Source organism: Exophiala spinifera, assembly GCF_000836115.1.
Source record: "Exophiala spinifera strain CBS 89968 unplaced genomic scaffold supercont1.7, whole genome shotgun sequence".
In the NCBI taxonomy this organism is placed as follows: domain Eukaryota; kingdom Fungi; phylum Ascomycota; class Eurotiomycetes; order Chaetothyriales; family Herpotrichiellaceae; genus Exophiala; species Exophiala spinifera.
In genome coordinates, this window is record NW_015622519.1 from 398,877 (window position 1) to 420,266 (window position 21,390).

The 21,390-nt window shown below is 52.9% G+C and overlaps 9 protein-coding genes across 9 annotated transcripts in view; 4 read left to right on the forward strand and 5 right to left on the reverse strand.

Annotated features, from left to right (window-relative positions):
• Positions 1-441: 441 nt before the first annotated feature.
• On the forward strand, positions 442-5,570 carry PV08_09124 (uncharacterized protein; the record flags this gene model as incomplete). Its single annotated transcript, XM_016383444.1, has 3 exons — positions 442-847; positions 919-1,042; positions 1,091-5,570. The coding sequence occupies 3 exons, from the start codon at positions 442-444 to the stop codon at positions 5,568-5,570; spliced, it is 5,010 nt and encodes a 1,669-aa protein (XP_016232067.1).
• Positions 5,571-7,122: 1,552 nt separating this feature from the next.
• Positions 7,123-7,463, reverse strand: PV08_09125 (uncharacterized protein; the record flags this gene model as incomplete). Its single annotated transcript, XM_016383445.1, has 2 exons — positions 7,123-7,324; positions 7,411-7,463. The coding sequence occupies 2 exons, from the start codon at positions 7,461-7,463 to the stop codon at positions 7,123-7,125; spliced, it is 255 nt and encodes an 84-aa protein (XP_016232068.1).
• A 912-nt stretch (positions 7,464-8,375) lies between these two features.
• On the reverse strand, positions 8,376-9,546 carry PV08_09126 (uncharacterized protein; the record flags this gene model as incomplete). Its single annotated transcript, XM_016383446.1, has 2 exons — positions 8,376-8,871; positions 8,924-9,546. The coding sequence occupies 2 exons, from the start codon at positions 9,544-9,546 to the stop codon at positions 8,376-8,378; spliced, it is 1,119 nt and encodes a 372-aa protein (XP_016232069.1).
• A 508-nt stretch (positions 9,547-10,054) lies between these two features.
• PV08_09127 (uncharacterized protein) lies at positions 10,055-11,644 on the forward strand (the record flags this gene model as incomplete). Its single annotated transcript, XM_016383447.1, has 1 exon — positions 10,055-11,644. The coding sequence occupies one exon, from the start codon at positions 10,055-10,057 to the stop codon at positions 11,642-11,644; it is 1,590 nt and encodes a 529-aa protein (XP_016232070.1).
• Positions 11,645-12,660: 1,016 nt separating this feature from the next.
• PV08_09128 (uncharacterized protein) lies at positions 12,661-13,611 on the reverse strand (the record flags this gene model as incomplete). Its single annotated transcript, XM_016383448.1, has 1 exon — positions 12,661-13,611. The coding sequence occupies one exon, from the start codon at positions 13,609-13,611 to the stop codon at positions 12,661-12,663; it is 951 nt and encodes a 316-aa protein (XP_016232071.1).
• A 1,682-nt stretch (positions 13,612-15,293) lies between these two features.
• On the reverse strand, positions 15,294-16,080 carry PV08_09129 (uncharacterized protein; the record flags this gene model as incomplete). Its single annotated transcript, XM_016383449.1, has 3 exons — positions 15,294-15,557; positions 15,621-15,949; positions 16,056-16,080. 3 exons carry the CDS (start codon positions 16,078-16,080, stop codon positions 15,294-15,296), a joined length of 618 nt encoding a protein of 205 aa, XP_016232072.1.
• A 769-nt stretch (positions 16,081-16,849) lies between these two features.
• On the forward strand, positions 16,850-17,579 carry PV08_09130 (uncharacterized protein; the record flags this gene model as incomplete). The annotated part of the gene is made up of 2 exons (XM_016383450.1): positions 16,850-16,897; positions 16,950-17,579. The coding sequence occupies 2 exons, from the start codon at positions 16,850-16,852 to the stop codon at positions 17,577-17,579; spliced, it is 678 nt and encodes a 225-aa protein (XP_016232073.1).
• A 706-nt stretch (positions 17,580-18,285) lies between these two features.
• PV08_09131 (uncharacterized protein) lies at positions 18,286-20,189 on the forward strand (the record flags this gene model as incomplete). The annotated part of the gene is made up of 5 exons (XM_016383451.1): positions 18,286-18,501; positions 18,553-18,582; positions 19,554-19,697; positions 19,770-19,837; positions 19,889-20,189. The coding sequence occupies 5 exons, from the start codon at positions 18,286-18,288 to the stop codon at positions 20,187-20,189; spliced, it is 759 nt and encodes a 252-aa protein (XP_016232074.1).
• A 909-nt stretch (positions 20,190-21,098) lies between these two features.
• The window catches only part of PV08_09132 (uncharacterized protein), a gene marked incomplete at both ends in the record, with an annotated part of 3,634 nt that continues 3,342 nt past the window's right edge, over positions 21,099-21,390 (reverse strand). Inside the window, 2 exons of the mRNA XM_016383452.1 lie at positions 21,099-21,151; positions 21,236-21,359. Coding sequence (XP_016232075.1) covers positions 21,099-21,151; positions 21,236-21,359 — 177 coding nt within the window. The remainder of the gene's footprint in view (positions 21,152-21,235; positions 21,360-21,390) is intronic.

A 21,390-nucleotide genomic window follows, 5' to 3' on the forward strand; every position in this document is an offset into this window, starting at 1 on the left:
TCATGTGTTCGTTTGGCACACAGATATCGTCCTTATTTCTCCGTAGCCGGGCCAGTACATGCGCACCTGCGCAATATATCGCTTCTCTCCTGACTCGATCACAGTATCCGCCGATTGACTCCTCGGGCCTCCTCTAAGGGTCACTGCAGAACGACCCTGTCCAGCGGCTACATCGGCGGTACTGGGCTTTATCTGGAGGTGACGGCCGCTTGCACAAGAAGAACTGTTTCTGCTGCTATCCTTCCCTGGTCGCACGGCGGAGGAACCAGTCAAGATTGAAATATCCGACTATCTGGATATATTGGTGTAGCTTTGGTTGGAACCATGTCATACGTGGGAGTTGCATAGCCAAAGAGGTACACACAACGCTTTCGAGGTGTTTGGTACGATTTATACGGTGCTGATACCCGGATAGTCGCGAACCAGCCAACTTCATCGGCTATGTCTGCAGGCGCAGGCATCTCGCGACAGCGGTCGGTGTCGAACAAAGCCAAAGGAGTCGTGGTTCCGTCGAGCTCCAAACCGAGGCCGGCCGCCGATGACACTTCATTCGATCCATGTGCTTCGACCGCATCCCTCTTGTTGATCGCTCAAGGTCCCGTGGTTCTGTGTCTGCATCATGACACTTTAGCCCTGGAGCGACGCTTCGAGAAGCATACCAAAGACATCCAGTTCATCTCCGCTGACAATGTCAGCGAGACTGGCGCTGGCAGGTTAGTCGTAACCTATGATGTTGGGCAAACGGCGATAGTGTGGGACTTGCTCACAGGCGAGCAACATTCTCGCTTTGTATCCTATGAGCCCCTCAAAGTTGCACACTGGATGAGAAATGGAAATATCGCATTTGGTAAGTTGATGGGTCCGGTCCCGGCCATGGCCCAGGCCCAGGCATGGATGTCTCGCGCTCACATTGCTCAGGTAATGTCAAAGGCGAAGTAATCTTGTTCGAACCTTCTACCAGTGACCATATATCAGCTCGCACTATATTTGATCCCATTACAGCAATAGCACCATCCTCAGATTGCAAGACGTATGCGATAGGGTAGGTTTCCGAGGTCGCGGTATATGCACTGTCCTAACACACTGCCAGGTATAATAATGGATCCATCCTATTGGCAGCACTGCAGCCGTCTTTCACCATTCTTCACACGTTGACGACGTCCCGTGGCCCTTCTCCCATTATCACTCTGACGTGGCATGCTTCATCCTCGAAACAGAAATCTGATATGCTCGCTACTCAGACCGCAGATGGAGATCTCAGAGTGTGGAGTGTCTCAAAGCCGCCAACAGCAGAACCTCCCCGGGTCATTCGTGTTCTGAAGCGTTCAGACGTGTATGTGGCAGGCCGGAATTGGATCTCTTGGTCCAAGAACGGTCGCATTGTCCAGTACTCGGAGGGCAAGACTTGGGCGTGGGATGTCCGGACTAAGCATGTCACCTACGATCCTATCCCAACGATAGAAGGAGTAAAGGCTATAGCATGCTACGGACCGACTGGGACGCTCTTCACTGTCGGCCCGGATTACACTGTGCAACAATATGATATTGAACGCGCTCAAATGGTCGCAAATGTTCGACATATGCCGACCACAATCCCACCAACACCCCCAGCAGAAGATGTCCGAGGTCCTCTTTGGACAACATCCGAGAGCGAAGAAGAGCTCGCTTCTCCTCTTGTCCGTGCCCGGAGAGAGTTACGAGCATCTGAAGCCGCCCGACCGGAGCGTAACAATACCGCGAGTCCTCAGTCCACAATCAGCTCACAGAGATCCGGGATAAAGGCCAGTATCAACGACATCATCTCGCCCGCCGGTAGAACCGACAACACAACGACGTCATTTGATACAGGGATCCAGTCTCAATCGACCTCCAACCAGGTTTCTCAGTCCCCAATTACCTCGAGATCAAACCGAAAAGGTTCGCGCCTGAGGCAAGAAGTTATCATGAGTCCTGAAGAACGGCCGTTGGTAGACCTCTTTCCGTTCACTAGGGCCCGGCTGCACGATGTACCATATCGACCGCCGAGAACTGTCGATGAGACCCATTTAACCTCCAGTGATCTTCGAAGACAGATGCTGAGTTGTGTATTTGGTTGGGACGAGGACATTCACGACCTTATTCGTGACGAGCTGAGCCGACATCCAAGTCAGAGCCAGAACGCAATTTTCCTTGCTAGATGGCTCGATGAAGACCCTGACTACCTTGCGGAGATCATGGGCTCTACCAAACTTAATTCTAAGCTCGACTGGATGCTGCTGACTTTGGGTACAATTAGCAACCAGGTCACCGCGAAGAAGATAACTCAGGTCTTCATCGAGAAGATGCTTAGCCATGGGGACATACATGCCGCAGCCACTCTGATGCTCGCTCTCGGCGACAGAAGCGACGCTATTGAGGTGTATGTCTCGAGGAACCAGTATATGGACGCTGTTCTCTTGACGTGCCTCATCTACCCCGAAGACTGGCAACGGCAGTCCTACCTCGTCCGCAGATGGGGTGAACATGTGGTGGAAAATTCCCAACAATCTCTCGCTATCCGATGCTTCTCCTGCACTGGTGTGGAACCGTCTGACCCATGGACCTCTCCAAAAGCACGAATGCTTGCTCAAGAGCCAGCAAAAGTTCTCATAGAGCAGATGCAAAGCCCGCTGCCTGCACAACTCCAGAATCTCGAGCCGAGCGAATATCCAGCCATCTACCAAAAGATGTTGGAGAGACGGCGGACGATCGACGCTCCGACTCCAGTCGCGATGCCTCCGCCACATAGGTTGCCTTCCGTGCCCACTCCCCCTACACCTTACCGGACAGCTGCGGCCCAAGGGACCAGGATAACACCTCAGACATCGGCACTGAAGCTCATTACCTCGTTCGGAATGCAGTCTAATAATCAATTCAAGTTTCCAGGCCTCAAACCCGATGACCGCACTCCAACCGTTGCTGCGGCTGTCACGCCTATTGCGGAATCTGCAATTGATAGGTCTGCTCTGTCACCAGGCGGTTTGGGCTCCTATCGGTTAAACAACATACGCAGCATTAATAGTGCTCTGTCTGCGAAGACTGCAACTCCAGGCGGCTTCCAACCCAGTCGATTGACTTCGATTGGCGAAACACCTATTGATGTGGAAGCCCCTCATGTCTTTCCTCAACGATCTGTCTCTGTGCCTACTGATATCGCCTTATCTAAGGATGACGATGAGCCTCAGATGACCCCGGCGGGAAATGATCCTCAGCAGAAATCTAAACAGGGCCTTACATTACTTACGTCCGCACGATACGAACCCTCAGCCACCCCGGTCAAGGAAACTCCTCAAACAGCCGTCGGTCCACAGAGCGGTATGAGGTTCCCTGCGTCAAGCGCTCGCTTTCAGAATGCAGAGGGCGGAGATTCAATGTCACGACCGAGGAATGATTCCAAAAGCCGAAAACCGGAGGGTCTCTCGATCCAGACGATGGCAGTAAAACAGGTCAATTCTCAGCCTGAATACCTACCTCCTACTAGCTACCAGGACCCCATCAGTCGTCCTGCTACGACTGGAACATACTCCAACACGCAGATCGAGACCAATGCGGAACTCACCAGCCCCCCCACCACGGGTCAAAGTTTCAGGGATACTACGAAAAGCCCAGCAGTCACAGGTAAAAGTATTGATCAGTTTATTAGCAGCCTTGATCAAGCACACTTTTACGAGAAGCATGCACGAGCACGCGGTTACAGCAGCGCCAGCAAGACATCCAGGGACGATGTATCGGAGAGAAGAAGGGGCAGGACCGCCACCGTCAATGACGCAGGCGAGGGTCGACGGACTATTCCTGCTGCTAAGCGGTCTCCCTCCTCACCCGTGCCAATGTCTCCGGAAGACCTGCGAATGTATAGTACCAGTGTGGAGAGCTTCGATTCCATGTATAGTTCGAACGTTTCTGGTTATGATCGAGTCGGAACGCCTGGCAGTATGTCGAAGCTGAGTCGGCGTGGGTCTCACTCAACAGCCAAAGGCACAAAGCATCGACACAGGTCTCGGTCGAAAACTCACGGGACAAGGAGCAAGGGCGGCAGTGGTATTCCCAGCAGGCAGACAAGCCCTGACCCTGCGCTGTTCTCCCCCAGAGGCCGGAGCTCGTCGAGGCGGGAGAAAACCGGGCATCGGTCGCCTTCGTCACCAAGACCCATGATTCCTTCGGAAGAGGACCTACAAAGTCGTTTCGACAAGGACTCGGCTCTAAGACTTGTCTCAAGGGATCGACATAGGCTACACCGCAGCACCAGCAGACAACCTCAACGTGATACCAGCGCGAAACGAGACACTTCGCCCGACCGTCGCCGTCCACGCGTCAGATCTCGAAGTCGACAAGCAGACGAAGCATCATTGAGCAGGAAAACCAGCCGCAGTGATAGACACCGGCGGCATCGTCGTCCAAGCGAGATTGGCTACGAGCGCAGTGCACATCCTGATGATCTTCAAGACATGTTACCTACACTACGGACCCCGCACGAAGAGCCTAGGCCTTCAAGTCAGCCACAAACCTTCAATGATCGAAGCAGACAAGAGTCTGCAGCAAAGCAGCTTGAATCTCGGAGGCAGTCCCTTACTCGCAGACCTTCAGTACCTCATATTCCGCTACCTTCACACGCCGGTGCCCATGTAAAATCAGCGTCGACTGGAAATATGCCTCCACTGGTCAGGGCTTATACTGACGATGGTTCCATCACGAGTGCCCAGATTCCTCCATTACCAATCGAAAGGGACAACACAAGCGGTGGCTTCAACCAACAACGACCTGCCACTCCGAGAGCCATGCAAGTGGTCGAGCATGTCCCCGGAAATAAACTGCCAGTGCCGCCCAGTGGGACAGAGCTCTTGACCAGCGAGGTCTACCGCCCGCCCACACGGGAAGATCTGAGCTCGCCTGGGTCTGCCCGCGCTCCTGTGTCGCTGGAATTTCTCTCCCAGATGCCCAAACACCCCGCCTACGACCATCGTATTGCTGGGAGTCGTTCAAGTAGCAAGGGTGCCGAAGCACGTGCGTCCTCGCGGAGTCGAGGTGCATCCCGTGATCGTGTGCGAACGTCTCCCAGAGAGCCACAGATGCCTGTGATGTCGTCCCCTCCAACGGACAGCTCGGCGCAGATGGGTTCGCCTCCGCCACCGATTCTCCCGGAACTTCAACATCTGGTGGCACCGCCTCCGCCGCCACCGCCGCCAAAGCCAGCAGCCATGAGCCTCGCGACCACCAGCCTTTTGAATCTCAAAGCCTTTGAATCCGAAGCAGCCAACGTACCACTTCCCCTGTCAGCAATCCCCACAAGCTTCTCAGAAGCCCAACTCTCAGCGGCTCTGCCGTCGGCAGGAGGCCATCGCCGCGGAAGGTCGGGCCAAGAGAGCAACGGCGGTGGTGGGAACGGATCCGGGGCGCTATTGGGCAAGATCCGCAACTTCGCCGGCCGTGTGAGAAGTCCCAGCCGAGGACGCAAGGGTGATGACAACCAAGCCATGAGCCCGCGGATGAATTCCGACTACGCGGCTCCATACGAGAGTATCCCGAGTGCGACGGCCGGGAGTGTGAATTCGTAGGATGGCGTGGAAGGAGAAGAAAGGAGGAGATGAAGTGGAAAATGTTGTTTAATGGAATCCGAAGGGTGGTTATATGAGAATGGGAGAGATATGAAGGATCAAGAGTCAAGGTATGTATGCCAGCGCAACCAAGGCAGATTTGCAAAAAACAACCTACCTATATACTATGAGATGTGGGACGCGGGTCAGCGTGCCGGGGACGGGAGTTTCAGGTTAAGGGGGGAATGAGGTCTCACCGGGATAAGAGTTATTCGTTTCGTACGAATACGACTGGGCCAAAACGAAAAACATGAAAAGGACGAGGAAAGAGAAACAGATAAGATTTTAGGTCATCATCGACCAGACCATGCTCGCGAGAGCTGTTTTGTCTTGTCTGTCTGTCTCAGCGTATGGTGCCGTCCGTTCAATTCTTGACGATCCTTGACATCGCAAGCTTTTGTGTTGGTCTTTTTCACGAGGAGGATAGTGCACGGGAGGAGGAAAAGGCTGATGAGAGCTAGCTGGGAGTGATATACTCGTAGGGACAGGGAAAGAAAGGTAATGAATGAGAAATGAAGTTGTGGTATTCAGAGTCAAGACGAATAGGTGCCTTTCCTTTACAATACGATAATAACGCCTTGACAAGTGACTCTGTCATAGATATTGGGTCGTGTAAGTCTGACATGTACGGGGAATACATATCTTTGGGTCATGGTCTAAGAAGCGAAGGCTATTTCGTATCGTCTCGTCCTGTCTTGGTCTGTCCTGTCTTGTCTCAGGTCTTCTCACACCGTAGAGCAAAACTTGAGGCCGACTTGAAAATAAAATGGCCGGCTGCATATGCCCCAATTTCAGCATGTGGTATTACAGTTACAGTATGGTACCTGTAGTCTCGCACTTCATTGTTGTGTGAGTTGTGGTTTTAGGAACAGTCAAAATTCGGCGGACGATTGAGTAGACGCGATATATGTGAATTGCAGTTTAGTATTCCGCATTCTGAAGTTCGATTTGATTTTTGTTTCCAGAACATGTGTGTAGCCAGTTCGACACGTCGAGCATCGAGTGCGTGATTGACATATTTCGAAGCTTGTGAGCATGGCCCGTCAACCATTCTTGGTGCTCGTAAGTTACGTTGTGTCGGAAATTGAGAGTTTAGCGAAATATAGCTTGATGGGCATTACATCTGTCGAGATGGTTCTGGATCGGTTCAAGACCCTGATAAGATACATCTTTTGCTCTTGCCGCGCCTGTCGTGTCGCGTAGTGTCGTGGTATTGTGTACTTGTTCTGTGGCATTTCTGGCCGTAAGAAACGTGACATTCGTGTCTCATAACGCAGGGTATCTGTTTTCATGGTCCGTTTTCGTCCCGGAGGTGTTCTTTTCGGGCGTAGTAGTGTACATATTTAGGATGGACGGACGGATGGAACACGCTGAAAATGCGAGGTTCGTCGGCAGGGCGCGCCATTACTGTCCCGGTGCAAGGCACCTAGGTAGGTAGTTGGGTATGCGCGAGATTGCTCTTTGGCAGATGGGTATATCTTGGTGATGGGTCATTGTCCACCTTCCAACAGCCTTAGACGCCTCCACCGCTCCTGCCCACGGCGACGCTGAGATCTTTCCTGTTGAAGCGTTGGTTCTCTTGGATCCAGTTACGCCGTCCTTCTTCCTCGAGGAGGCGTGTTTGCTCCTTTGACTTGGCTTCGAGCCTCTTGAGCCATGCGTAGCTTACGACGGGCACGAGGAAGACGGAGAGGAGGACGAGTTTCTTGCCGCGTCTGTGATGGGAATGGTTAGCTCTGAAGGCCTGCGTGCCGGTCGGAGAGGGAGCCTTTCATGGGGAAAGGATCTCGGGCAAACCTACGTAAGGAATGGTGCCGGGCGGTACCCAGGAATGGAGCTTTGAGGTTGAGACATGTTGGCGGTGTGATTGAAGTCGGTGGGGAGAGATGTGTGCGTAGAGCCCTGCTTTGGCGGTGCTTCTGGAGCACACAGTCTTCTTTTGGTTCTGCCCTGGTTGTGGGAAGCAATCTATGCTCTGGACTAATGCCTTGCTTGTCAGGTTCAAAGATGCGAGAACTCGAGAAGTAGGATGGCCGATCGAGGATTACACTTGGTTCGTTTGGAGTGGTGACGGAGCAAGGGAATAGAGAGTCCTTGTTCCGGTGGAAAGGCGTTAATAGAGGGCCAGGGATGAGCACACGACCCTTTCCAGTCCGGCGGATGGGCTAATGCTGGCACCTGGGACGAAATCAGGCGATTGGCGGTGGAGGAAGCAGACGAGCATCGAGAGGACTAGAGGAAGTCGAGAACGTCGCTAAGTAGGGAATAAATACACTGTATTGGACTTGCGGGGAAATGGGCCCGGTTACTACGGATTACGAGATTGTAGGATACCCAGTCTACGAGACAGATGATCATATACGGCCTTCTAACAACGCTCCTCTTCTAGGTGAATGTGTCTGGTTCTCGTTCCTGTTCTGCTCCTTTTCTTGTGCGAGCGGCATCAATATCTACATACCTCTACCCCATCCATAGACGGCCACAACACAGGTCAACAAAGCAAACCACTCCACCCATCAGCGCCTTACCCTCGCACGGAGTACAGAGGCCCGTCCCTAGTAGTGCATCGTTGCAGGCGTGTCTGAGAAGCCTGTAGCTCGCTCTAGACATTCCATTCCTCCCAGAAACCTCATATATGAACCCGGGGACCCGGATGCTTCGACCGAGCTTGATCGTAGTCGGGTCTGCGCCTGTGTATTGTTTCGCTACATGTCGCTGGTGTGATATCAGAAAGTCATAAAAACAACTGGAAGCAAAAACATCTTCTCAGCCCTGTCCCCCGCCATCCTCCTCCCTGCCATCTTCCGTGGTTCCGTTACCTTCAGACTCATCCGCTGGACTTTCTGCAGCGTCGTTGTCGTCGTCAGGGACCACCCCGCCGTTGGCTCTTGCGAGCCTCTCTTCTTCCTTCTGCTGTCGGATCCTTTCTGTCTCTCTGCGCATCGCCTCAAGATTGAATGAGCCGTGATCGTCGTCGTCGTCATCGCTGCTGTCTTCGTCTTCAGAATCTTGCCAGTTCCCGCTTTCAAACATGGCACGCCCAGTGGCTTCCTTGGCCTTTCGTGCTTGTTCTTCTGCAGCTTTCTTGTCCATACGCTCCTTCTTCCATTTGGCAAAGGTCTCGGGCGTTACAGGAGTCAGAGTCCCCGTGAGCTTGTGTCGTTCAGACTCTAAAAAGTCTTCTAGCGTGAGGGTCTTCAAAGGAGACTTGTCCATAAGTTCCTTCTCGGCACGCCGCTGCTCTCGAGTCTTGAGTACGAACCTGTCAACTTTGTCAGTAATCATCAGCCAGCAGGAGATGGACGTCTTCATACCCAGGTGGTAAACTGTGCCTGTACATGCACTTGTCGCCTCCGTTGGGACAGGTCCAAAACCAGCCGTACTTCCCTTCTTCGACCGCCTGGATGAAATACTTGCAGACCTTGTCTGTCGTCGTTCGAGGATTGCCGTGTTTGCTGAGAACAACTTTGCGCAGCTTTTCTTCGTCCCAGTCATCCATAGTGTCCTTTTCCTTCTCCTCTTTCTCCCCTTCCCGAGTATCTTGGTAGAGATCTCTCTTTGCCACCTTCTTTCCGACGTCGAGGTCGTGGCTGAACTTGCATTTCCTGCCCTTTTCGCAATGCCCTTGTTTGAAGAATTGGCACAGCACTGTCTTGGGGTCGACGCCGAAAGGCACCTTCTGCACCTGAACCGGCTTGAATAACTCCGCAGCCTCTGCCTTGGCTTTTTCAGCCGCCTCCTTTTCCTTCTTTCTCTGTTCCTTCTCGGCCTCTTTTCGTTTCTCCTCAGGTGACTTGTTTGACTTGGCTTGTGCCTGGAGTTGGGCAATTTGTTTCTTCGCACTGCCACCCTTTTTATTCTTCATACCAAATGTTTTGTCATCCACAGAGGGCTTCGCCTTCTTGGGCTGGTCAGCCCCCTTGCCTTTTGGCGGCATGTTGGAAGATTTATAGTGAGGCACGGATTTGAAAAACTTCGATTGACAAAGAGGCGACGGTTAGGTGGCGTGCGCAGACAAAATAAACGCTTCGCAGGCCACACGTAGGTAGACAGCCAAGTGGTGTTGGCAGGCGGAAGCAACGGGTGGGATGGTGAGAGTGAGAATATCAAGGATACGCCGTGGTGGTCGTCGCAGGACGAGGGTGACGGGATTCTTTTTGGTGATGTGGTGAGTCCCAGATATTATCATAATATCATTAGGTGCGGTCGGGGTTTTCGTGGGGTGAGTTGCACCTGTAGCGACGTCACTTGAAGTCTGTGGAACATCGCAGAGGAATGAGTCCTTTTCCCTCTCACCAGCACCACTACCTTCTCCCAGGTAGATTCCTAGGTCTTCTTGCCTGCTGCCTGCTGTTGATCCATTGAATTCTGCTACAGGTCATGGCCTGGTTGTCTTACCTGTCATCGCACAAACAATAAAGCACCAATTTATCCCATCTACCGCAATGGCTTCCCAAGGCCCTCCTTCATCCTCCCTCCCATCATCTATGGGCCCCGGTGCTCGGCCGGTACAACAAGGCGAGTCCCCCGGAGGCGGGATTGCGGAAATCATGCAGATTCGCAACAAGTACTCGATCCAAGTCGAGCCGGAGACGCTGAAGCTAGGCTACGAGCTCAAAGGCATCCCACGCACCTACCGACTCGCCTTCGAGTCCATCCCGATGGGTAACCTGAAACGGAAATGGCTCTTCGGAGGACCCAGGCGTGCGCAAATATCGGGAATCACCGTAATTGACTTCATACGGGGCACCGAAAACCTTGCCGGCCGGCCATTGACGCAGACAGAAGCCGAGGCCATCGCCTTCTACAGCACGAACAGGACGATCTACAGCTTGTGGGGGAACCTCACGGGCTGTGTGGCTGGAGGTCTGATGGCTTGGAGGACGTACGACAAGATGAAGTTTCCATTCCGGAGTCCTCGGCCCATGGAGGAGTACCAGAGCTTTCCGACCAAACGTTGGGCATTAGCTACAGGAAAACAGGCGCAGTTCATGTGGCAATTTACAAGGTTCAACGTCTGGGCAGCTTTGGCCGTCTTCGCTGCCTCACCTTTGTTTGCGGCCGCGGGCAACACCTTTGGCATGTACGGGCTGTACAAAGACGAACGCACCAAGGGACTCATGATGGAAATCAAGGGCTCGCTGGATCGCATAGCTGCTAACCGCTATAGAGGCCCTGACCAAAGACAAAACCCTCGTCCTCCGACTCAGGGACAGACCCAAGATGGCCAGTACGGCAACCAGGACCCGCAAGGCTTCTACAGAGACCCAGGTCGTACTGACTATTCCGGTGGTGACCAGTATAGTGGCGACAGCTCGTTCACAGATGGAACCACCGATACTGGCGTAATGGGAGATGCACCAGCGCAGGCTCCTGAGGCAAGACAGTCGACCTCTTCGAGATGGGGCAACCGATCCGGGGCGCCTCGTGAACATGAAACGCAATACACTCGAGCGAAGAGCGATGGTTTCTACGACTCACAGTCTCCTTCGTCGTCAGGCTCACCCTTCTTCGACGACGATGACGCCTCTCCAACTGCCGGCAATGACCCAGACATGAGTACTCCAGGGCCAGCATCGAAAGGCTTCCCTGGCTCCTGGGCGCGCATCCGTCGCGAAAATCAAAGAACATCATACTCAAACCCGAATCCCTTCTCAGGCCAGTCGAAACCGGACCAAGGCTTCCAAGGCCAACAGCAGCAGCAGCAGCAGCAGCAGCACCAACCAGATCCTCAGTCACATTGGCAGAGGGACACCTCTCGCTCTACCGGTGTAGTGAACTCTGAGAATAGCTTCTCTCAGAGCCCATCCGAGCAACGCGAAGGTGGAGATGGCTTCTCATTCTCCAACTCAGAAGCAGACAGACAGCTCGCTCGTGAACAGGCACAGAAGGAGTTTGACGCAATGCTAGACAAGGAGCGCCGGGCCAGCGGAAGCGACGAATACGACCGAGGTATGCGTGCCGTGCAATCAGGCGAGGAGGGCGCGGCGGCAACTTCAGGCATGAGCGCGTGGGAGAGGCGAAGAAGAGGGTAAACACGAAATTTACTTGTAACGTTCCTCCTTTTGAAAAGTCTCTCATCGCCCCGACTTCGATCATCAGCATGACCTTCGTCTCATCAACGCCACGTGTCAGGATGGAGGCCCAGAGCCTCCCTCCCCACAAGGACAAAGCAAACACGTAGGACACTGAGACAATATTTACAGGTATACAGACTGTGATGTGTGATGGACGGTCATTTGTCGTAAGTGGTATATCAAACACTCTAATGTACATTACTTTGTGGTTCATTGATATTATACTGTATAGTGTAAAAAACATGTGGGAGAAAATGAAGGATCGGAACAATGCAACTTATTGATGTTTGGTCATGGCCACACAATGTTTTCCCGATGTAAAGTCCCAGTCGGTAAAAGGCCGGAGACAGGCCATGTTGGCGTCGCCAGTCTGGAATTGTCATCGAGCCAGGCCCAGTCCGACCCGAGATGGTCGTTGCCATCATTTACGCTGCCGGTGCCGGTGCTGGGTAGCTCTGATAGTGTAGCTTGGTTGTGGACCGGATCGCAGTAGTCTCCGGGAGACCACAGCACAGGAGAAAGGGTTGATTGACCGTATTTGCGGGCTGCGGCGCCTGTTCTGCCGACGAATTCGCAGTCGAGTTTCAAGCCTCGTGCTTCGTGGACTGGCGACTACTTCTGTACACGAAGCGATGGGTTGGCAAGGATAGCCCAGATCGAGCCTGAGCTTGCACTTACCAGGCGTTCGGACATTTTCAGGATGGCGGTGGCTTGGTCTGCGGCAGAGACTAGAGGGTAATGCGAAGGAGGAGTGCAGGCGATGGCAACGGGTGCTGTTCGAGATCGTAACCCTTTGAGGAGGAGCAGGCGGTACACGGGTTTGCCTCAGCGCACTTGAAGCCTATTGCTATATCGATTCTCCAGGGAGGGATACCAGGAATCACTGGTCGTCCCTTTTGCTTGATTGCCACAGGGTCTGTACCAGTGCGTAGCTTGGTAACATGCCACAGCGACTGCGCTGCGTGCTTTCAAGGTCACGAGGCTCGGCTCCTCTGGATCACCCCAACTATGCCTTGGATCATCTTCGTTAGAATGGCTGGAGCGTTCGGGTCAACGGCAGCGTCGAAGGAGGCGAAGTTCAGGGCCTCAATCCGCACGGTTTTAGCGATCTGTTCGACGGCCCAAATCATCTGCTCCGGGGTCACGCCGCCCTCGGCACAGTAAAGGTTGGCCCGCATGATTTTTGCGTCGATCACATCGGTGTCAACATGTACATATACACGATCGGTGCGTGCCTTGATTTGGTCCAATGTCCGCAGAAAGGCTCCTTCAAAGCCGAAAAGCAGCACCGCGGCCGGGTCTACCAGGTGACCTACGCCGGCGCGACGTCCTGGGCTTTCTGCGTACGCACTCCGGTCGTGGAGGCCGACCTGGGATATCCTTTGCGGTGGAATAACGTGAAACCCCTGGATCTTCTCCCGCCACCTCTTCCAGCATTCTCCGGCAATGATGGAAACTGGCATGCCGTCAAAGAACCCGGTCGGACTGGTTTCAGGCGTGTAGTCGTCAGCATGGGCATCGAACCAGACCATGCCTAGATTTGGGTCGTCAATGCCCCCCACGATGCCCAGAGAGCTGTTGCAACAGCCCGAGAAGCAGACAGGGAAGCGACCGTTACTTCGCGCTGCTCTCACAGCCGCGGCAAGGGCGTTGTTCTGATGGAGCTGGCGGATCATCTGGTCGCCGAGAAGGACTGGCCGGACATCGTTTGGACCAGTCTTCGGGTCGTCCAGATCGTCCAAGAACACCAGGTCAATGTCAGTTGACATTTCCTTGAGGGCAGCGGGCACGGCAGAAGGCGCCAGCAGGACTTCTGGTCCCCGTGCCATTTGATAATCTGTCGGGGCCGCACGACGGCCAAACTGATACGGAAGTCCGATGAGCGATAGAGGAAGCCGGGAAGCACGGGCGGCCAGGGAAGCCATGATTTGCGATATTTGACGGCGGTGACGCTTGGCTTGTTCGTGGATTGTCAGGAGAGGATTGGGATCTTATACAGTGACAGCCGTTTTTTCATGTCGGATTCGGGGGTTTTTCTCAAATACACCCGATCGGATATCCCCTTCATTCTCAGTCCCAGGTCGACGGCGTGGAACGTGAAGCGAGGCAGGGCGGAGGGAGCAAAGAGACGCCAACCTCCGATGCCACGGGCCTTATCATGGTGTCCTTCATGGTTGACCACTTTGACTTTCGTCCGCGCGACTCTGGACCGCTGACACTTGCCCAAATTCACACCGCGGAGCAAGGCTTAGATTCCCCAAGCGTTCCCACACGCTTCTGAATTGAGAATGGACATCGCGTCTGCTCATTGACCTGGATTCGGAGCCCCCCATGGCCATCGGTATCTCTGTCCTCGTATTCGTATTCGTAAGGCTCATAGCTCGTCACCGCGCTCGTGCGGAGACTCGGTGTAGACTCCCAAGTCACTCCGGGCTCCAACCACTCGACTATCTGCATCCAGCGAGCTATATTCGCACAAACTCAATTGCAAGTAATCGCGATACCGCAGACACTGCCGTACAGTAGTCACCCGCCCATTGGCGTTGAAACACCAGGCCCCGACACCCACTGGACCAGACACAGAAATATATGCAAGCTAGCCTCGGGTGGAAGACGGAAACTCGTTAAAATTAGACCCCTGCCCAAGTCGTTACATGGGCCTCGTCGTCGAAGAAGGCAGAGGGTTACGAGTACAGATACCGCACCGGCCATCCTCGAGAGACTTGAACGAATAGTAGGCTGCTGTGACTCGGCAAGGTCGCCTTCGACAAGTCGAGTTTGCAAGGCGTGTCAAGTCGCTCGCGTCATCAACCGTCTAAGCGAGGACGCATTTACTCACCGCATCTTCAGCAAGCGAGCACACAAAAGTACTCTCGAGGCTGTGTTCGAGACTGCGGTCAACGGTGGCGGACACCACTCCATCCAGATGGCGTGCGCTCAAACCCCAGGGAGGTGGGAGATGGCTATCGTCGTCGTACCGTCAAAGCATCGTGTCCTGCTGCGTGAGGATCCGTAGATACGTCCAGCCCGATTGAGTAAGAGTCTGTGTACCTCTGTGATCGAATTGAGCTTCTTTTGTATTTGCCTTTGCGTGTGTGCGCGCGCGCACACACACACACACACACACACACACACACACACACACACACACACACACATATATATCAGAGTATGAAAGGGGGAGACTACTACCTGGCTAAGGCAAACCTATGTATCTTTCTGTTCCTGCCGAAACACCAAGAACCCCGTGCACCGCATCAAGCAGATCTTGTTTCGAGAATGAAAAAGTCACAAGACGTGTGAACCGAGCAAACTCGATGTTCTGGATTTTTCTTTTCCTGATCTGACTTCTTCTCGTGCTGCAAGGGAAAGGTCCACATGGATCTCGTGGCTCTGTGCTTGTTTTGGATTGCCGAAAATCTGCGCACATTCCATCGATGGAAAAACACTTTAGAAACCTTCCGCCTTGGTTGAATCAGACCAAGCTAGTAAGGAGAGAAAGAATGGGTTGATGGCGAGTTGCGTATGTCCACATATCCATAGAAACGGAAGGGCCGTCTGTTTTCGCTTCGCAGGCGGCCTTTACGTTCGCAAATAGCTCAGTAGCTTATGCGGCCCCCTTGCCTTTGCCTTTGGCATCGCCCTCTTCCGCGTCCTCTTCCAAATCCGGCATGTCCTCGTCATCCTCGTCTTCATCGTCGCCGCCTTCTTCGCCCGCACCAAGGCCTTCCATGCCGGGCATGTCCCCGCCGCCGCCGCCGAGTTTGGAGAAGTCAATACCACCGAAGCCACCGTCTTCGCCGAGACCACCACCGAACTGGTTCATGTAGTCATCCTCAGGCGCTTCGTTTTGCTCGTCCTCATCGACCCACTAGACAACAAAGTCAGACAGAGGCGCATCAATCTGGAGTGTCGCAAATGCTCTCCAACTTACCTTGTCAAAGTCCGTTCGCAGATAGTGGACCTTGGCGGGGTCCTTGAGCAGACGTGGCCAGTATTCCTCCTTGAGTTCCTTCTTTCTCAGGATCATCTGAATGTTGGCTGGAGTGTGATGCGTCTTGGAATTTTCAACATCGATCTCAGAGTAGAATTGCATCTCCAGGTGGTACGTAGTCTTCTTGGTGTCCGAGGTACCAGTGAAAGTCAGGGAAGTTGGCGTGAGCTCGAGCTTGAGAGATTTGGGAGGGACATCAGGAACACCGATAGTCAGATAGATGTAGTTCTTCTCGGGGTCGCTGGAAGACGAGCGCTGGGCCCATAGAACTGCAAGGCCTCGTGTTAGCTCCTTGACCGACCAGGAATCACATAACAACCCCCCGATAACGAAAACATTCGAGTCCAAGAGCGTGGGTGATAGGAGTAGCCTTACCTTCCGGAGTGACTTGGGACGACATGGTGACTTTGGAGTCGATGGAGGGGTCGCTGGTCTCGATGGAAAGTTCCGTGAACGAGCAAAGTGAGCAGTGTATTTGGGTAGTTGAGAGGAAACAAAGTACAGTGACGAAGAAAGAACGATATCTTTTTCGGGCTCAGAATCTTCAGCGATTTGTGTGGACAACAAGTGAAGTGTGAAGGACGAGGCTCTTCAGAACTGTAGCGAATCGGCCAGAAAGTGGTAGTGCTATGCCTGGGCCTGCAGACCTGAGACCACTGCCTATTATGTAAGACCCTACTGCGCCTTAGGTCAGGGAGGTACTGCCAGTATTGGCCTGCAACTCTGACTAGTCATGACCTAAAGAATCCCCGTGTGCCTTCTATGGGCATAGCCCCTCTACTCGTCCCCAGGCTCCCACCATTGTACGATGTCCTCGTACAGTGCTGCAAAAGTATACCGGGTGAACCTTTGTGGCCCCCACCAACCGCGACGCCCATAAGCCAGTCCAATTATCCGCATTTCCAGTGGGCATAGATCTACATCCAGCCCTCCAAAGCCAACGTCCTCGTTCAGACACAACAATCGCTGCTTGTTGGACACGGTTGCGATCGTTGCACCAGGTTCAGCACATCTCCTCCCGTTCTCACCGGACACTCCCTCACTGCCCGAGGCATTCACCTGGGACCCTGACCGGGTGTCGTCATGGGTAAATAGTCTACGCCGAGGTGTTTGCGGTCTCACACAGGCACAACGAATCCATAGCCGATATCCCCTCGACTGTCTTCACAATGCAGTCATTCAAGGCGGTTTTTTTCAAGCCGGATCCGCAAGAACAGGTACTTCTGGCTCACTATAGATCCCTGCCGGCTGATGCTGATGGTGAGATAGAAACGAAGATGCGACCAGATCATCCGCAAGAATGTTCGGGCCCTAGATCGCGACATCACGAACCTCAAAGTCACCGAACAAAAGACTAGAAGTCTGATTTTACAGGCGTCCAGAAGGGCACAGAAGAATCCATCACAGGCGGCACAGGGCGCGGCAGACGCACGCATCTTCGCTCGAGAGTTGATTAAGGTGCGGAAACAGGCGGCAAGATTACACACAAGTAGAGCACAGTTGGAAAGCGTGAAGATGCAAGTTCATGAAGCCTTTTCAGTACGGAAGATCGAGGGCAGCTTGAAAGCCAGCACCAGTATCATGAAGGACGTCAACACTTTAGTCCGGCTGCCTGAGTTGACTGGAACCATGCAAGAATTGAGCCAGGAACTTATGAAGGCTGGTATAATTGAGGAGATGGTTGGCGATTCGCTACCAAATGATGAACTACTGGAAGGGGAAGACGAGGAAGCAGAGACAGAAGTCGACAAGGTCCTCGGAGAGGTACTGAAGGGAAAACTAGGAGCCGTGGAACAGCCGGTTCCTCAACTTCCAGTGGACACCGCGGCCGAAGAGGAAGAAGACCGCGAGGCCGAGCTAGAACAGATGCGAGGCCGCTTGGAGGCCTTGAAGAGTTGAAGCAGAGTATGGAGTGGAATATCTGGAAATCATACTCGGGTACGCCTGTGATGTTCTTGGGCAGGCTCTCTCTTTGGCGTTGGGGACGACTTATGTTATGGAAGAGACATACTCGGTACGCATGAATGATATGCTCGTTGATGAATGACCACCTAGGTACCCAGCGATTTGATGCCCTGCGTCCTGCTATGTATCCGATAAGCGGCATAGGCGAATAAGTGAATAGAGAACTCGCTGTGATAGCAGGAATACGAAAACGAGGCTGCGGCCTGTGGTCCCGTGATCTGACGGTATTGGGGAGTTGAAGGGGGCTCCGAAAGCGGAATAGCGTGACAGTTGAAGGAGGCTGGAGCCTTCTGCTGCTCCTTCCCCCTTTGCCCGCCCTGCGCCTTCACTTCCCGACACACAGATTGCTGCAGTCATCCTTCGCGCCTGCATTCTTCATCACCGTCTCAACTTCACTTACCTATTCATTCTGTATTCTATTGATTTCTTTTCAATCAGTCAATCAATCAGTCACTCACCTTCTGCGCGTCTATTCATCAACTTCTCCAGCTAAATTCGTCGAATCACTTCCATCTTCGCCAAAACCACAACTCCTTTGACTTCATACCTTCTGACTTTCCGCGCTCGCTTCTGACAACTCCATCTTCCGCACCCAACCTCTGCACAAACCATCTTGCAATCCTCCATCTACACGTTCAAGATGTCTGGCCGGCTAGATCAACCTCTCGATTCCATCATCGAAAGCCAGAAGAAGGCGAAGCGTGAAGCTCGTCGTCGCAAGGTGGGAAAGCCTTCCGGTGCAACTGCGCCTGTCGGTGGTGTCAAGAAGTCGACGAAGCCAGTCAAGGCAGCCATCAAGCCTGTCGCAGGCGTTGCATCTTCAAACAAATCTAGCAAGATTGTCGTCAGTGGATTGGTAAGGTCGCCCACTTAACCTCGTCATCGAGCCCAAGCTGATCCTTTCCAGCCATTCGACGTCAACGAAGCCCAGATCAAGGTATGTTGATAAAGAGGCTTTCGACCTTGGATTTTCCATCGCCACTCCACCGTCATCTGTTATATGCGCGCTCCTTCGCGAACTTTGGGGAAGCTACAAGACGAGCGCTCGCACACAAGAATGGCGAAGTAGAGATGTCGACGTTGGAGAGGATGTGTCCAAATACACTATGCCACGCTGAAAATGCTGGCTTGATTTGAGGCAGGGCAGTATGATTCAAAACCGCGCTTGCCGAGTAACATCGCAATGTGTTGGTTTTGGCATCGTCTGCGCCCATGATCTTATGGTATCACCCAGCCGGCTAGCCACCGTGTTGTTGGTGACTCCAGATCTGCCTTGAGGATGTTCGATATGCTGAAGAGCTTTTGATTCCCCTCGTTGACCTTGCATATGGAGCATCGGCGAGTTTGCATCATCCTTTGCGATTTTTACAGTAGCGCAGCTTGAAGCAGTCAGTTCTGGTCAACCGTTTGCCTCTATTTCATCAGCCACAGCCACTTTCAGACACAAGAACATTGTCCAGAGCCTCAACCATTCTCTGGAATCCTCAATCGCATTCGACAGACGCCATGCATTTTCGCGCCATCTTGGAAGCTCTGAGAAGGGCCATCCTACTACCGCAATATCAGATGTCTTGTTGCTGGCGGTATTCAACATCACAACACTTTTTATAATACTGGAAATTGCCTGGTTCACAACAGTACCGCAAGCCTTCCATAATGTGGAGTGCTTCAGCAATTTCACCAACTCCCCCTGTGGGAACCACCAACAAGACCTCCCTGGCACCTGACCACCGTTGACCTGCTGCTGTTTGCTCTACTTCTGCACTCGCCGATGCTCCTAACGAGGATTTGTATCGGGATAATATGCTGGCGAAACATCTTTTACCTACTTGTACCGGAGACGAGGGCTGCCAACCTGCTATTGCTATTTCTCTGTCAACATCTTACTGATCACTCTGGGACGAATAGGAATTTTTCAGCAAATCTGTCGGCAAAGTCAAGAAGGTCTCTCTGCAGTACAACCAAAATGGCCAAAGCCGTGGAATAGCCGACATTCAATTTCTATCTCCAGACTTTGCAGCCAAGGCAGCCAAGGATCTCAATGGAATGCTTGTTGACAAGCGACCAATGAAGGCAAGCACGACCTCGACTATCTTTACCATGGATTAGCCTGACCTCGACTAGATTGAACTGGTGGTGGATGCCAGCAGCGTACCTCCTGCGCCAGCGAAGTCTCTCGCGGATCGTGTCGCGTACGCAAACCCAAAGAGTTCGCGCAAGTCAGATCCACTGACAAAGACCAGCGCCAATCCGAAAGCACAGCCCAAGTCCGCCACTGCTGTCAAGAAGGACACCAAGGACGGAGCGAAAGGACGAGCCGGCAAGCCTGCCAGAAAGCGGGCTGCACGCAGTGCTCGACCCAAGCCCAAGACTGCCGAAGAACTCGACGCTGAGATGACCGACTACTGGGGAGGTAACAATCCTTCTGCAGTGGCTGCTCCTGCCGACACCACTGGTAATAATGGCAATGCTGCTCCCGCTGCTGCCAATGCCGATGATGCCATGGATGAGATTTCTGTGAGCGACATCGAGTTCATCTGCTAATCGTGTTTGGACTGACACCCGTATCAGTGAACACTTGATAACCCCGATAACCGAGCCGTGGACGACATGGAGAACATTCGTACCCAATAATATCGACACGACCAACCTACCCATTTCCTGTACTGTTAACTTCGACCACACCGATTAGGAAGTCGGTGACATTCGAGCAAGGGCCGATGGAATTCGACTCACACGTCTTGGTATGCTAGCCTTGGGTTGAAGTGAGAATGGGATGGATGGGATACCAAATTGAAATGGGGACATGGAACGGTACTCTCTTAGTCTCTAGCTTTTGAATGGTATGATATTTCAAGGGATAGCATCATCACAATGATGACAATGTCGCTTGGTGAGCAATCAGTGTCTTACTTGTACTACAACAGGCACGACGATCGTCATGTCGATATTGTCCCTGAAGTTCTGATTGATTTTGTTCCCGTCGTTGTCTTTTGATTATCAGTGAGGATTAACTGCCTAGCTACTGAAGAGATTTCTGCTCTTCTGGTTGGCGCTTCTCACCTTGCCTACTGACGTGAACTCGGCTGATTTGCGTTGTTGTATTGGTCTGTCTGTACCAGGCTGAACCAACGCCATACAAGTCCTGCAAAAAGGGGGCCATGCGCAAAATGAGAATGATTCAGGATACTGACTGCTGAATACTGGATCTGAATTGATGGACTTCCTGGTCTCTCTCGTCTGACTGATCAACACTCGGAAAAACCAAACACACATGCGGGTGTCGCGTGGGTGTAGGGTGTAGGTGTGTGTTTGGGAGTGTGGGCGTGTGTACAGGGTAGGTATGGATAATAGGTTGCCGATGGTGGTTTATGGGAGTGGTCGGCGTGATGGTGCGGTGTGTTCATGGACTCGAGATCTCATTCATTCATTCGTGATTTACAAACTCTGTCGTTAACTATCCTTGCATTTTTCTAATCTCCATTGAACGTTCAGATCATACATATCTGTATATGTGTGTGTGTGTGTGTGTGTGTGTGTGTGTGTGTGTGTGTGTGTGTGTGTGTGTGTGTGTGGCCTCGGTATCGAACCGGACCAGCTAGAGCAATTCATAGTCCGACCCTGCGTCGGAAGAGTGTCCCGAGCCTGACCGTTCTTGGTCTTGGTCTTGGTCTTGGTCTTGGTCTTGGTCTTGGTCTTGGTCTTGGTCTTGGTCTTGGTCTTGGTCTTGGTCTTGGTCTTGGTC